At 48.3% G+C, this 15,245-nt stretch overlaps 1 protein-coding gene across 5 annotated transcripts in view; it reads right to left on the reverse strand.

Annotated features, from left to right (window-relative positions):
- The window catches only part of LOC105278717 (optomotor-blind protein), an 86,048-nt gene extending 71,110 nt beyond the window's left edge, over positions 1 to 14,938 (reverse strand). For all 5 annotated transcript variants that reach the window (XM_026968235.1, XM_026968233.1, XM_026968234.1 and 2 more), the window contains exons 1-2: positions 12,836 to 14,938; positions 4,446 to 4,767 (exon numbers count right to left, since the gene is read on the reverse strand). In XM_026968235.1, coding sequence (XP_026824036.1) covers positions 4,446 to 4,767; positions 12,836 to 13,595 — 1,082 coding nt within the window. In that variant the 5' untranslated portion in view covers positions 13,596 to 14,938. The remainder of the gene's footprint in view (positions 1 to 4,445; positions 4,768 to 12,835) is intronic.
- Positions 14,939 to 15,245: the final 307 nt, after the last annotated feature.

Consider the following 15,245-nt stretch of genomic DNA (forward strand, 5'->3'; position numbering starts at 1 on the left):
CCGATTACATAAGATTTCACGGGTCCACGTTCTTTCTGACGGCTCGCGTTCTGTTTGCCCGGGCTCTCGCTAGCGCTTATTTGATTTAGAAATCCGGAGGAATCAAAGCTGTCAGGCACATCTCGTTACGCTGGGTCGTTCCCCTCGAGGTCGTGCTCGAGAACCGCAGATTTCGTCGGCGCGGACGCCAATGGATTCCGTGCGATCTCGTTTTAATCGGCGCCCTCTTTTAATTCAGCGTCGTGACGAGCGAGCGAGCGAGCACGCGCGCACGCGTTCGCTTATATGTGTGCGAGCGCTCGTACGTGAAACTCGTGAATGGCCGGCAATTTGGAGGTAGTCGGAAGCGGAGGGGAGGCAATTTCGGGCCCTAGGGACCTAACGCTCCCCTGCCTCCTCTTCATGGCGCTCGTCCGGAGGGCAACGAACACGACCACGGCGAAAATTCTGCGCCCAAACCTCATTCTCCCTCCCTTCGATTCTTCCTTCCCTCTCTTCAGTCCCGTTCGTTTCTCGTTCGGTCTCTCTCTTCTTTGCTGGAGCGAGGGGAGCTTCTCGGGCGCGCACCGCACGGCCCATTCGGCCAAGGGGTTTCTGTATCGCAACGGGTCCGGGTAATATCTCGTTTAGAAAGATTACAGGTTCGGGAAGAGGCTGCCAATGTATAAAACAAACATCGTTAAGGCAGCCCTATACTTAAGGCTCTCCCTCCCCTCACCTGTTTCCGGCCCCACCCCGCACACCCCCTCTGGCAATACGTGCTCGCTGTTACGTGCATCTACAATGCGTCTCACGCGTATGTACGAGTGTCCACAGGATACCACGAAAACTATCAAAAATGCGCAGTAACAAATGAGGCTCTGTAGCATTCACAAAAAAGGTGTGACTTTATGGATTTATGGAATTATAACAAATTAAGCTTTGACACTATAGAAATGTTTTTCCCAATATTTCCATCCTCGATGAGAATTTTTATTTGTCTTGTATTAATCACTTAACATCGCAAATAGAAAGCTGCGTCAATCGAGATGGTTTACCGTCAAAAGTTTGCGAAACATCGGCGTTGAATTTCTACCTACGTTTCGCGCGTCCTCTGAGACACCCTGTAAGACGCAAGCACACGTGTATGCAGCATATACGATGAGATGCTGCGGGTGAGAAAGGAGGAGGATGAGAGAAGGGAAAGGGGCCGGGAGACGTCTCTAGTGGATCACGCGCGCCCCAAGTGTAAATGCGCTTTGCGTGTGGTGTGGCGAACGTGTCAAACGCGTACGCCGTATTGAGACGTAGACCACCGGACGGGGTTCGAGCGCGGGGTCGGACGCGCGGGCCCCCGGCCCCCCGGCATAATTTCCACGCGTATAATTATCGATGATCGGCCGTTACAGGGGCCCGACATGGCGCGGCGCGTTCGCTCGCTTGCTCGCTCGGCGTTTTGCTGAAACCCGATCGCGAGCGGACGGATATTACGGAGGAGGAGGGAAGGAAAGGAGGAGGAGGCCTGACGGTTATTATTTATCGATGGAGATTGATTTAGAACGCGGCCGGTTTTCGCGATTGCGATCGATTGGCTGTGGGTGCGCGCTAACGCCACTCCGCTCGAATCGCGAGTGCCACGATCTTAAATCGATCGGACCAGTCATCGTTCACTCCTGATAAGAACAGTAAATGCTAGCCACTTCAGCAATCCTGATTGAACCTTTTCTTTACCGTCATTCGTCCGTTTTGTGTGACGGTAAACGTCAGTAGTCCTGTTTACGTATCAACTGTAAATTCCGATGAAAACGGTGGATCTTTTATATTTATTTATTCAATTATTTAATCAGTTTCTTTTACGCGATCAGTGAGTATACATTGTTTTATTTGCTACTTCAATTACAGCTTATCTTTGAAATACACATATAGAGGCAATCCTCGAAACTGAATTATAATGTCAGCTCTAAACTTTCAAGACTGACGAATGTACGTGTACTGTAATAAATTAACATTGTTGCCATGTTAATTTTCTTCGTGCGAATGTCCGTGCTATAGTGGGGTTTATCGTTGTTTTTAAGACCTGAAACGTCGAATACATTTCAGATGCAGAACAGCTAACGCGCGCACAAGAGAGAAGGATTACAATTATTATTATATTTCGATAATGGATCATTATATGTCTTTTGATTCATTACGCATACGAATTAATCATGCTCTTAAGTCACAACCATTTCCTCGTGTATTCAACTTACTCCAGATGCTACAAATTGAGTTACTAAATATCACGATTGATTATTTGTCGTACACTAAACAGCATGCATTTATCAAAGACGTTGCTGAGATTGAAAGATGGTATACGATAAGCGTATCATTCTATTGTAAGCTGTCTTGTTACGTTAATATAAACACCGATAACTTGACTGACAATGTCATGTCTAGATGTAGAGAATAATCAATCAATAATACTGTTATGGGTATCAAACCGTTTCGAATTTTATGCAACTTTAATTACTTCTTATTACATTAATTGTTTAATTTATGAGATTTGCACGTGTTCCTTGCAACGGCAGTTTGAATATTTAATATGAAACAGATTTACGTGAAATATTCCTCTTGCAAAACCGTGCTGCTAATCAACACCAATAAACACTTTAACCGTGCTATCACGAATCCCGCGACGCTAAAGCAATCCTTACGTCTCCCCTACATCCCTGTATCCCTACGTCGCAACCCTAATGACGCAAATTAGAAGGGCAAACGCGGTACGCGACAAGCGCGCGATCGCGAGATCGAAAATGAAGTACAGGCAAGAAATACAAGATTTAATCCGGCTGCTACGCCCACACACACGCGCGCGAATAGCACGACGAGATGCAATATCGGTGTGGCTGGCATTAATCCCATACACACGCACGCGCGTGCAAGCGCGAGCGCGCGCTTTAGCACCTGTACGCGTCGCACATGAAATATGCAAACGTATATGCTCACCCTTTCGTCGCGCGAGCGCGTGCTCTATTCTCAGCTATTACAGTTCGCCGTCGCCTCCATTCAGAACCAATATACCTGCTCGCTCGCCGGCAGCTCGGTTATCGCCATGGAAGAACTTGCCTCATCGTTTTCTCCGTTCCCCCGTCTCTCCCCCTCTTTTCCCGGACACTTTGCTCGCTCGCCGCCTACCACATCGGGCTCGACTCTCTTTGCTGTACGAACAGTACGATAGTATCCATCTTCGAACGATCGTGACTTCGCGAAACAGAGCGAGGTTGAGACATCGCGCTGTGAAGAAAGAGGAGAAAGCCTCGAGGGTAAGCGAGAGCGCGAGAGGGTGCATCGAGAGTGGTAGCGATGAGAAGTTTCAATCGCTCGACGAAGGGACCCGACGACTTTTATAGTGACGTCTTTTTACGATGGGCGCTACCAGCACACCATCGGGGAAACGCCGCGCGATGCACACCCCCTTGTACACGTGCAGAGACTGCGGGGGTTGCGCGCGCAATAATGAAAAGTAAAAGTTCGTCGAGGGTGCACGCGTAAATTCGCGTGTAATAAAACTGCCCGCCGGTGACGCGTTCTTCTCATGGCACCTACGGATAATGAAATCAATATGTCGCCATTTCGCGAATTATGAGGTTCTCCCTGTATCCAGCCGGAATCAGAATGAATAAGTTTGCAACTTGATCAAGATTTGATGTCAAATTTTTCGGAATCTGTACATGTGTGTGATATGCACATAATTGTATTGAAATTAATTACATAACTTTTTTAAATTAATTACGATTTTATCTCAATGCAGACATTTAGAGAGGCTATATTTAATTTGGCATCCCCGGAGGGCTAAGGGCTCCGTATCGCGCGTTTGCGAACGTTGATGAATAAGTTCCTCGAGACGACCCGCATGAGATCTTTTCTCGCGTTTATTTGAGGCCCTACGCTCGTTCGAGAGTTTTTATTCGCGATCATATCAGTCGACAATAAAATTCTGCCTCGCAACCAGCATAGATAATCACGTTGCCGAGTATGAAACAGGCTTTTGAATCTTTATTCAAAAGAAAAGTAATTGATAGAAATATGAGGAACTATTACGTGCGTATTTTGATTCGTTATCTCTGACGGTCAACGGTAAAAATAACTTTGCTCGCAACCGGGACGCACGCGGGAAGTGACGCGAAATTTCGCAAATTGCCTATCGCCGTTTAACATAGATCTGACTCACAAACGTCGGTTATATTCATGCCGAACCAAACTCCGTCTAACCGTTGCCTCCGATAACGTACCCGGCCGTCAATGGGGACTTCAAAGTCCAAAGGACGCTTCAGCTATTCGCGTTGCACACGAGCGTGTGCGATGAAACTTGGTAGAATCGGCATCCTGATTGCTCCGCTTTTCGGTTGCCTCTCTTGTTCAATTAACGACAAAAGATCGTAATCATGGTAACGATGTCAAGAGAGAATAGTGACGCTAACACTTACCGGCCACTTTTCGTGATGACCATTTCCGTCCCGAGCTTGTGGAATTTCTCCCAGAGCTCTTTGCCTTCGAGCGTAACCTTAGGGTCATCGACGACACCGTCCTCCTCTGGATGATGAGGCGGCACGAGGGGATGATGCGGCGCCGTAAGGGGATGATGGGTGGCCAGGGGATGCGGCGACGTATGTAGCATCCCCGGTGGCAGCGGTGGCCTCAACGGCCTCATCGCTGGACCACCGGGGCCTTGATGATGATGGTGTAACGCCGCCGCGGCCGCCGCCAGGACGGCGGCCTCTTCTGGTGTGTGCGGGCCCAGACCAAGGCCTGAAACATTGTCGAGTATCCCCTCGAATTAGTATCGCAGAACATTACAAATTTCCCTTTAAGATTATGTCATTAAGATAGCGTATGAAAAGGTCAGTGGATGTATATCTGACAATTATTGCTACGATATCTTTCGGTAGGATCAATTTAATCTGCCGCGTGTGCGATCGAAAGGATTACGATCGCGGACGGTAAATCGAAAATCGGTATCAGCGGTATGGGCGACGTGCAACATCTGGTCGCGCTATTCCGCGTAAATGCAAGATGCAAGCCGGTAATCACCCGGCGATCCACAACGCAAACGCCGAAGATCGGCGACGGATAAACGAATGAAAGACAGCTGCTCAAAGTTCGCGAGGGTGAATCACCTGGCAGTTCGCGATGGCAACCCCCCCGAAGGAAAGTTGCGGATTCTTCTCCACGCTTCCCCTCGATATCGCCGATACCGTCTCCCTTTACCTGACCCTGCTCCGAGTTAGAAACTTCATCGTCTTCTTTTCCTCCCTATCCTCATCGCGCGATTTAAAAAGGGCGTCTTTAGGGAAATTGCAAAGAGTGGCCACGAATAACTGCAGACATTCTTGCGTCAGAGATGCGTCTCTAAAAATAGACCTGACGCGTCCACACGAGGATCAAGAGATGATTTACGTATATCTGGTAATTTTGTCGTATTCAGCAATCGATTATTGCACGTTGACACTCTGAATGCAACGACAGCCTTGTAAGTTGCAACTGGATAGAACAAAGAGGGATTTACCTACATTTAGAATTTAATAATGCGCCACGAGTTATTCTTGTGTAATTAATCCTGTTAACTTGAGTCTAAGTCGCTAAACTCTCTCGGTTTTTGTATGCAGTACTCGAAGCGTATTATCAAGCAAAATCGCAACGGGAAGCGTGCCACAAAGTTTGCAACCGCGCAAAAACCGGAGGTTTCTTGTTTCACACTTGTTTTATGTCAAACAGATCAGCGGCGGTTTTCATGAGAACGAAGTTGCATTAGTCGGTTAAATAACACTATCGCGCTCGCTATAATGTCAAGTTAGTGAGAATGATTAATGTGAATCGCCGTCCATAAATGTTATGAGTAATGATGCAGTTAATAGTTAACGACATAGATACGGCTCCCGGTAGTGCCTTTCCTTTTCAATCAATTACCATCTACAAACCGAAAAAAATGGAAAACCTGTTATCGCGTAATGACTTCATGATTGTTACCGCAGCAAATCTCCGACGCAATCCTTAACTCGATAACTATTATCTTTATATCGATCTTCAGTTACATTCTTTTTTCACGCGTATTTTAATTAGCGTTATTAAAGGCATGAAGGAAAATATAATCTACTGTAACACGATTTTTCTATCGTATCATTTTTCATGAAAAAACTGCGTACCAATTAAATCAATTATTTAAATGCATCTAACAGTTTTATCTCCGTTATTAACACTAGCACTAATGCACTAAATGGATTCACTGCGTGATGTTGTCTTGATGTCTGATTTCCGTTAAAATCAAGGCTACTTTACACATTTCTATAGCAAATTGGACTAATATAATACATTATATGACTATTTCCAGCATGATTTATAAAATTCGTGAAGAAAATTCAAAACCTGCATGTAAAAACACGAATATTGTATTCTCTGAAGTTTTGTACTTTCTAAACAAATTTTGTCGCATATAATTTATGCGACGATGCATAATCGCATAATACTCATAAATACATGCATCTGTTTATAGAAACAATAAAAAATGCACTTTTTGCGTTTATTTATGTAAAGAGAGCAGCATTCGTTAATAAACTCCACGCAAAAACAACGCGATATTATATAACATCTTTTTTGCGAGTCGTGCTCTCGCGACAGTAATATATATCTCAAATTACAGTCGTAACAATAATTTACGCGTGCGTTAAACATGTGTTACTTTGTGGTGCAATAAAACGGTAAAATGTAACAATACGCAGCTCTAGGCACAACGATTTTACGCGCGCAACTCTCTTTTTTTATATTTCTCTGTAATAAACATTAGAATGATTTTCACGTACGCGTCTATCAAGCGGGCGCGAGTATATTTTAACAAAATAAAGCCAGTATTTAACAAAAATTCAGCCAGTACGAGACGCGCAGCGTACGGCAGATGAATAATTGCGTGATGCGTGGCTCAAGAGAAATTTGTTTGCATACGGTCGTATTTGTTGTTCGCGTCAAGCGCGGTGTATTTGCATCTGTGTAAAGACAGTGATGTGGATATAATACTAGAGTAAAGCTACAAGCACTAAGTCGATAATAATATACCGCGTGCCTCTTATAACAGATTTGCAAGACCACTTACTTCAGACGCGAGACTTTGCGTCTTGCCCTTTTTTTCCGTCGTTGTTTGAAATATTTTTTTTCCAAATATCGTTGTTTCTCGTTGTCATTCGCGATGCATTAGACCAACCGCGAAACATATCTCCGTTTGCCTGCGTTTACAGCTATAAATACGATACGTCGCGGTATCGCGTCGTGCGGACTTTCGTCAAGCGGTAAAAAACCGATGGCGCAAAACGTCTCGTCGATGGAACTCTTGGACGCATTTTCGCGCATTTAATGCGTTCAGAAGATCGGAGGATTTTTGCGAAAATCCACCGTATTAACGAGCACAGGTGCGCTTAGTGAGCTGCGAAACTTCCGGCATTTCGTTCGTTTATCAAACACGCATCCCGGGCCCCGAATCCACCCGACGCGGCCGAATCGAATTTTATCGAGCACTTACGCATGTGTGCTCGACGTATTTTGATTTTTATTCGCGTACCAGTAACCGGAAATGCCCGCTCCGACGCGCGACGGATCCGCGCGTTATTTAACCGCGGCGCTTTTTAACGTGGCACGTTATATTTTTTCACGTGGGTGTACGCGCGACGAACGGAGCGCGCGGAGTGCTAAAAACGACCAAACCGAGCGGAATGAGACGATTGTTTACAATGATTGCGGTATCGCGAAAAAAAAGTGTCCGCTGATACTGTTTCGCCGGTCGGCACCAGCCGCTCGTGTGTACCGCGACATTTATATAACGCCGACCGTTATTTCTTATCAAAAGTGAATGAAACTTCGGATATGACGCAAGTGTGAGATTCCTGTTGAAACAGCGGCAGCAGTTGAAACAGTGGATTAAGCCACTCCTCTCGTTCTCCGTTTCCTTTTTTTTATTGATCCCTGTGTCGCTCCTCGACCGCGTCGGATTGCATATTCATTATATTGCCGGCGGTTCCGGCGCAACATTCTTCCCGCCGGGCTTTTGCCGAACTCTGCCTCAATTTTAACGAGAGCGGAAACATTAATTAGCGCAAAGTGTGCAACCTTGAAGCGCACACATCCAGGTTGCGACATATAAAATTACTCGTTGTGCTCGGGTAAGATAAACTGAAGATAATATTAGAGAAGCTCCGGGTTCTACTTCAGGCCTAGGGTATGGTACAACAAACGAGTCACTCCGATTTCGGTACGGTTTTGGTACGATTTACCCGTCGCGGGTGTGATTTTTATACTTTTTTTTCGACTTATTAATTACGCATGACGCAAAACTTTGATCGCTGTTACAAACGCGCGGCGAATTTAATAACTCCCTCGCGATTGGAAGGACCGCGATCGAGCACTGTGTGTTGAAAATACATTGCTTCATTGCCACCAATTTATCAACGGTCGCGCGCGCGGTCTGCGCGCTGCACAAGTAATATATTATTGAAAATTATAAACAAGCAGCGGCATACAGTCCCCAATAAAGTGCAGAACGCGGATTTTCGATTTACCGAACGCGATTTCTGCGCCGCACAATACCTTAATACAATTGCCAACAACAAGACACAACAATGCCGCGTATTTAATCGCACTACGATCACATCCGAATTTCCATCGTTTTACGAGCAGCGATTTCGCGACTGCTCGTGCGCTTTTTTTTATGCGTGTGTCTAACCGAAACGTACAGCAAATTGACGCGACCAATCATCTACGAGTCATTTTCTCTCCGCAACGACAGAGACTGTGCACGCGTGTCTGTACGCGCGTGTATGCGTGTGACGTTAATTTTATTTCAGCCTCCAGAATTCGATCTCTGTCCGACCGAGCGCGTCTGCAAAGCGATTTCCATTTCTTCGTCAAGATCATCGCTCCGTCTGCCTGGCAGAAATTTAAAAAACGTACGCCCCATTCCGCGTTTTACACTTTTCGCTCCTTTTTTTCCCTCCTTGCCATGGCGTTGGTTTTCTGCTCACTGCTTCGGGATACACGGGTTACGCGCGCACGTACACGCGACTGCACGTTCCGAATTTCGAATGCAAGGAACGTCGGCCACATGCCCTTGGCAAGATTAATCACCGCTACTTTATGGTCAGTTGGCCGCGAGCCCGGCTAGAAAAGAGGAAGAGGATGAGCGTCGCGCGCGCGCCGCGAGAAATCACGGGAGTGAGAAACGGTAACAATGACGGATCGTTCGTCGTTGCCGTTGTATTCTGGCTCGCGACGATTAGACATCACGATCATCCGTCGTCGATGCAACGGTGTTGCGTCAATTCGGGAATCATCATGGCTACACGGATGAAGATGGAGAAACTGTACAAATCATAGGCCGATTAACAGTTGTTTCATGTAACACGCTTTATCCACGTGAAAGCGCTTGTTACTTTCAGAAAATAAGCGAACGTTTGCCGAACGCCCTCGCGACTGCGATCCGCGATTGCCTCCGGTACGAGTCTGCCCGTCGATATCAGTCGCTGATAAATTGAGATCTCGTGACTATTTCGCGAGCCGCGATAGGCCAGATTTTCCAGTCGAATTTCTTTGTCTAGACCCGGTGAGGTCTTTGCCAAACTCGGCCAGTCCTGGCCGAGAAAGAAAGTCCTGAACAAACCGTGTCGAAAGTTCACAATCAGATAACGCGCGGCGTACGAGTAATTATTGTCAATCGCGAGCGGAAAAGTGCAGTTATAACTTGTAACGAGTGTGGTTCTGTTCACTATCAGTAGTGTTATTTGGTGCGACGAGTATTCGTATATATAGTTCGTCCCGTATCTTGAACTGTTGAACATTATAAGATCTCCTCTCTGTCGATTTTTGCCACTAAGGATCGATTTTGCGAGAGCTGGATGACGAACCGGCAAACTCTAACAATTGATGTAATTGCGATATCGAAAACGCATATACAGAAATGAAGTTTTGTTGAATTAATTTTTGATTAGTTAATCAATCTCCTTTCACATTGTTTACACTTGCAGTAGTTGAAAACAATTGTTAAGTTTTAGAATTAATTTTAGATCTCACCAAGAAAAGAAAACATTCGGGACATTTCAGAATTAAAGAAAAATGATTTTCAAACACGTCAATTTAAACGTTTCCACACGTAATACTTAGTTTTCCGTTCTCCGGAAAAATTTTCGAGAGATAAATGTGATATCAAGCTGTATAATGCAAGTATATATTATACAAGTAATTATAAAGAAAAGAGCTGTCTGTACCCGCGGGAGCCGTCTAGCGGCGGCGAAGTAACGCGTGTCTACCGGCGTCGGGAATTAATTCATCATTTAGCCTAACGAAGGGAATAACTAGTTGTAGCGGATGAGGTGGACGCGCGTAATAATGCGATGTCAGATAAGACGACGAGCGATGAGCACGTTGTCGGCTCTGGAAATCGTTCCTCCGATTCTTTTTTTCACGCACCTGGCACGACATTTGCAGATGGTATCCCGCTGTTATTGCCGCCGCAAAGTAAAAAGCAAATGATACCTCACGCACTGCATTCTCCAATCCTATTGCTACATTGTGCACATTGACATGACATGCACACGCATACGCACGTACAAAAGCGAGAAAACAAAGGCTCCTCGCTTTTTCTTTGTACAGGTAAAGAAAGGATTTTTCAAGAATTCTTCAAATTTGTCACGAAAGGACACCTCGAAAATTTCTGAATGAATCAAATCTCTTTTTGAGATGCTCCGAAATATTCGGCGTCATGTTCTTTGCGAATAACACGAATACACTCGTTGGCTGGAAAACGCATACAAGACAATGCGTTCTGAAAATAATGTCGAGGAACCAAGCCGCGTTCCATCGTTCACCGTTCGCATCGCCCTGCTCATTTAGCGCCGGAGATATGCCAGATCGATTACATTATCGCTGCCCAAGTCATAATGTATTGCCGACGTATAACTGAGTGCATTTTTCTGTCGACTGCGTTAGAGCCGCGCCGCGTTCTCGATGTTATCGCCATTTGTGCGCTATTGTGATCATTGATCGGCTGCGAACCAGAATTTTTTTCGCGTCAATTCGCGGATACCGAAGTGGATAACGTTCCCGGGACGAGAACTCTTCCGGAAGCTAAAGAAACCATGCCAATCCCAACTCGCGCGGGAAACGATATCCGTTTTCACGTCAAATTGCAAAAACAGGAGAATTTTAGAGAGAACTCTATCCAGCGGTGTTATAACAATAAGTTAATTACGCTTGATAGGAGAATGTTCAATGTTCGTGACTCATTGTGCTCTGAGTTTTTAAGTAAAAACATATTCAAGGCAAAAAAACAACGTCAAGTTATCGGAATATCTCTTGGTCTCCAAGATCTGTCTTATGACTTTCGCAGAATATTCGCGAATTATTGTCGGAATATTCCCATTCCAGAAGATCCTCTGTTATGACGCAGTTACGACGTGTCATAATGCTATCACGGTCACGACTCCGATGACTCCTCCTCGAAATTCGCCCATTGGAAACAACAGATAAATCCAGGACACTGGCGACACTTCCCGCGACATCGGGCATGTAGGGGATAGATATCATTGAAAAAACAATTAACGGGCGCGATTGGTCGCGCAATCGGCATACGGTGGCAGTAGTGTTAATCTTTGCAATGGCACCGATCGACTTGGCAAACAAGCTAATAAACCGTCTCTAATTAACGACATTTAATATCAATAAGGACAGCCTGCGTTGCTTTATCGTCAGGCGAAAACAATGGCCGACGTTCGTAAGATGCATCTAATTACTGCGCAGTACCATAAGGAGAAAGAAACCGTTCGCTGCGAAAAGCGAGAACTCGAAAATGTTGTGGCCTTCGGGGAGCGCGCGAATGAAATGCGCAATATTTCATTTCGTCGTTCTTCCTCCGTGCTGCACTCGTGCGGTTTGACGTGTGCATGCCAGGCCGTGCGCGATCAGGATGTTGCGTAAGGCCCGCAACGAAACGGCGACATGAGTGACAAACGAGAGACTTCCAGCGCGCGCGCGTCACAAACGTGTCCTTCCGAAAAAACGAGCACGCTTCCGGTGGCGACAATGGCATCGCGCCAGAACAACAAGGTGTACTCGCGCATTTGTGAATTTCTCAAAATGTCGAGCGATCATTCCGTCGATTTGCGACTGGTGAGAAAACTCGAGATCGCGCGAATTGCTATTTGAGCGCACGACATCAAGCAGCTCCGACTGTTTATCAGATAGGCACGAAAAGTTGCACTGGAGAGTGCAAGAAATGTCTGTCGAGTCTAAGGATAGTCCTCATGTAGCTTGTTTGGCGTTTCGTGGGCGAGACGACAAAAACTAGAGGCGAAGTGTAGGTGCGACTCGGAATGAAGCCGCAGAAAATGATACGTTCGCGAAAACCGAGGAAAGCGAACGTGTCCATAAAACAAGCCAGCGATCTGCCCGATACTCGCGTCGGTAACTATACCGTGTATCCCGCGGGCTGTAGCCGAAATAAGCACCGCCGGCTTTACCTCGCGCCAGCACGCAACAAGTTTGTTTGCAGTTTAGCTCGTACGGTTGTTGTACGGCTCGTAAAATTCGCTAGCACCTTCTGTCTCCTCCCTTTCTCATCGTGCGATGAGAATACGTATTAATTAAATGCAAGAGCACTCTTCTCGACGCAAACACACTCCTGCCGCGAGACTTCCGTCGAAAATGGGAAATCGACGGAGACTAATCGTGCTGCGAACGGACTTTTCCCGGCAAATTTATTCGATTGGCGAGTTATCTGAATCATCGTTCGCGCGCACACGCGGCGTTTTCAGCCGTGCGAGGAGAGCCCGCTCGGTCTGCTCACCTGGAGGCGTGAGGCCGTGCGGATTGAGGTGCGGATGATGATGCGCACCGGTAAGTATCCCCTTGCTCTGAAGATGATGTACCGCCGCTATTGCCGTCGGTCCTGGCGAGCTCGTAGGCGGTAGATGGCCCGCCGGATTGTAGAAACCAGCTGCCGCCAAGGCGGCAGCCCCGAAGTAGCTTGCGGCCGCCACCGCCGAAGAGGGATGCGACAAGTCGCGCTGCTGACCACTCGCAGACAAGGGTGGCGGAGTTTCCGGCGCCGCGGCCGGGCTGCCGGGTCCTCCGGGTGGCGGTGATCCGCTACCTTGCGACGACGAACCACCCAAGATACCGGGTGGGTGAGTGCTGGCCGCGGTCAGCAACGATGAGACGCTAAAGTCCGTCGGCCGCGGCGCCGCCGGTGCCGGTAAATGTCCGGTTCCGGCGCCGATGTGGCCGTTGGGGTTGCTGGTGGGCGGCGTACCGCCGGCGATCGTGCTCGCGAAGGCCGAGTGCTGATTCAGAGCCGTCGCTGACGCGGGGTACGCCATCCCAGGCCCCCCCGCCTCGGCACGCGGCCCCGTGTTCGCACCCTCGACCACGTTAGCCTCCAATTCTATGCCAAGTCTGCGTCGTTGACCGTCGACGTCCTTCGCGGAGGAGTCCTCCTCCTCCTCCACCACCACCTCCTCGGGCCGTGATCGCTGTTGCAGCGCGGAGGGTTGCGGAGTGCTGGCGCAGTGGGTACCCCTGCACGCCGTGTCTTGTTCGAATCTCATCGAGACGGGCGTGGGTGCCGAGTCGCGCGAGATTCCTCTTCGAGTGACTCAAACCTGCTTGCTTGCGGGTGCTGCTCCTCGCGCGCGGATGGTGCTCTCTTTCTCTCTTGCTCTTTCCCTTCTTCGTTCCTGTCCGCGACCCGGAATGCACGCTGTCGCTCGCGAGCCGTCGGACGGAGGCTGCTGCTCAAGAGTGCGTTCTTGGTCAACGATCGCGCTCGTTCCTCCTCATATTTACGAACACTTGTCCTGATCGAAAGAGAGGCACTCTTCGATCGCGCTCAGGATCGTGAATCGCGATCCTCGATACGATCGCGTTCTTTCGCGCGGATTTCCGGGAACTCGTCGACGATAGTCTCTCTGAGTGTCGCCAAGAGTTGTCCAGTCGACATCTTACGATGCAGATGTTGGTCCTGCCGGCAGGACTGATCCAGACTGATTCAGCACGTCTCCACCATGAAACGTTATACTTCCGAATTGTCACCCGCGAGAATTCGGCAAATCACCGAGTCGTATGCCTTCGCTTGCACCTCACCAAACAGTGGCGAGATTGTACACTTGACACTCCGTGTCGTCGTGATGTTCGAGCACTCGCGAGCGGACGTCTATGATGACGCTCCGCGGTAGATTTTCAATATGAGAGTCACTCGCATTTTCTCGAGACACTAGCCGCGAGTCACTTTTAGTTATACAGCTGTCAAATCTGATGATCACTGATCACTGACTTCTCACAGATTGGCTCGCAGAGATTCCTGAAGTTGAGCTTTTGTCATCCTCTGCGTCCTCTCTCTTCTCCCCTGTGCTTCTCTCAAGTGCTTCAAAACAGGACACTAAATTCACAATTTACGATAATTTCTGACATCCGCTAATCGTCCGACGAGCTACATGAAACAGATTCATGAAAGGACAGTTCAGCTTGAGGTGTAAGACGTCGTTGAACGCGCACGTACGCGACACGGAAGCGTGGACCAACGGAGACGACGACGGAGCAATGATAAAAAGGAGTGGTTTATTTCCACTCGCGGTGACCACACGGTGGTGACGACGATCAGTCGGGGCTGAAGAGCGGACGAAAGGTGTTACTTGGGTGGCGCCGCGATGGTCACTGAGCAGCGCTAGGATTGACACCTCCTCTGGGGGCTCACCCCCACACCTCCCGCGGAGGTGTTGGTGTGCTAAAGTCCCCGTCCGGATTCAGGGCGGTGTGTACGAGACGGCGGCCGCGTGTATACGGGTGGTCCGCGTGGCCGTGTGCGTGCGTACACGTCCGTGTATATAGACCGCGGTGTGCCTGCGCCACGGAACGGACGCGGGAGGCGTGAATGCTGGAGGGCAGCGACGCGAAGACTGAGTCCGGTGCGGGGGCTCCTCCTCCCTTCCCCTACAACTGTCTACGAGAGTGGTGGGAGTTGGCTTTCCCCAACCGTCGACACCGATGGTGAGCCGCTGTGAGTGCAACGGAGACAGAAATGCAGACTGGATAGCAGCACGACGGATGAGGTGGTGGGAGAAATCTCACGGCACCTTTCCCCCTACCAGTCGTCGGGGCGATAATGAGCGCTCGTAGTCCGGATTGGCGTTCCGGCGCCAATCCGAGCGGCGTTGGACTCGACGCCTTTCCCGACGCTGCTCGAGCCAGCGGCCGTCTCG

Source organism: Ooceraea biroi, chromosome 3 (assembly GCF_003672135.1).
Source record: "Ooceraea biroi isolate clonal line C1 chromosome 3, Obir_v5.4, whole genome shotgun sequence".
Classification (NCBI taxonomy): Eukaryota; Metazoa; Arthropoda; class Insecta; order Hymenoptera; family Formicidae; genus Ooceraea; species Ooceraea biroi.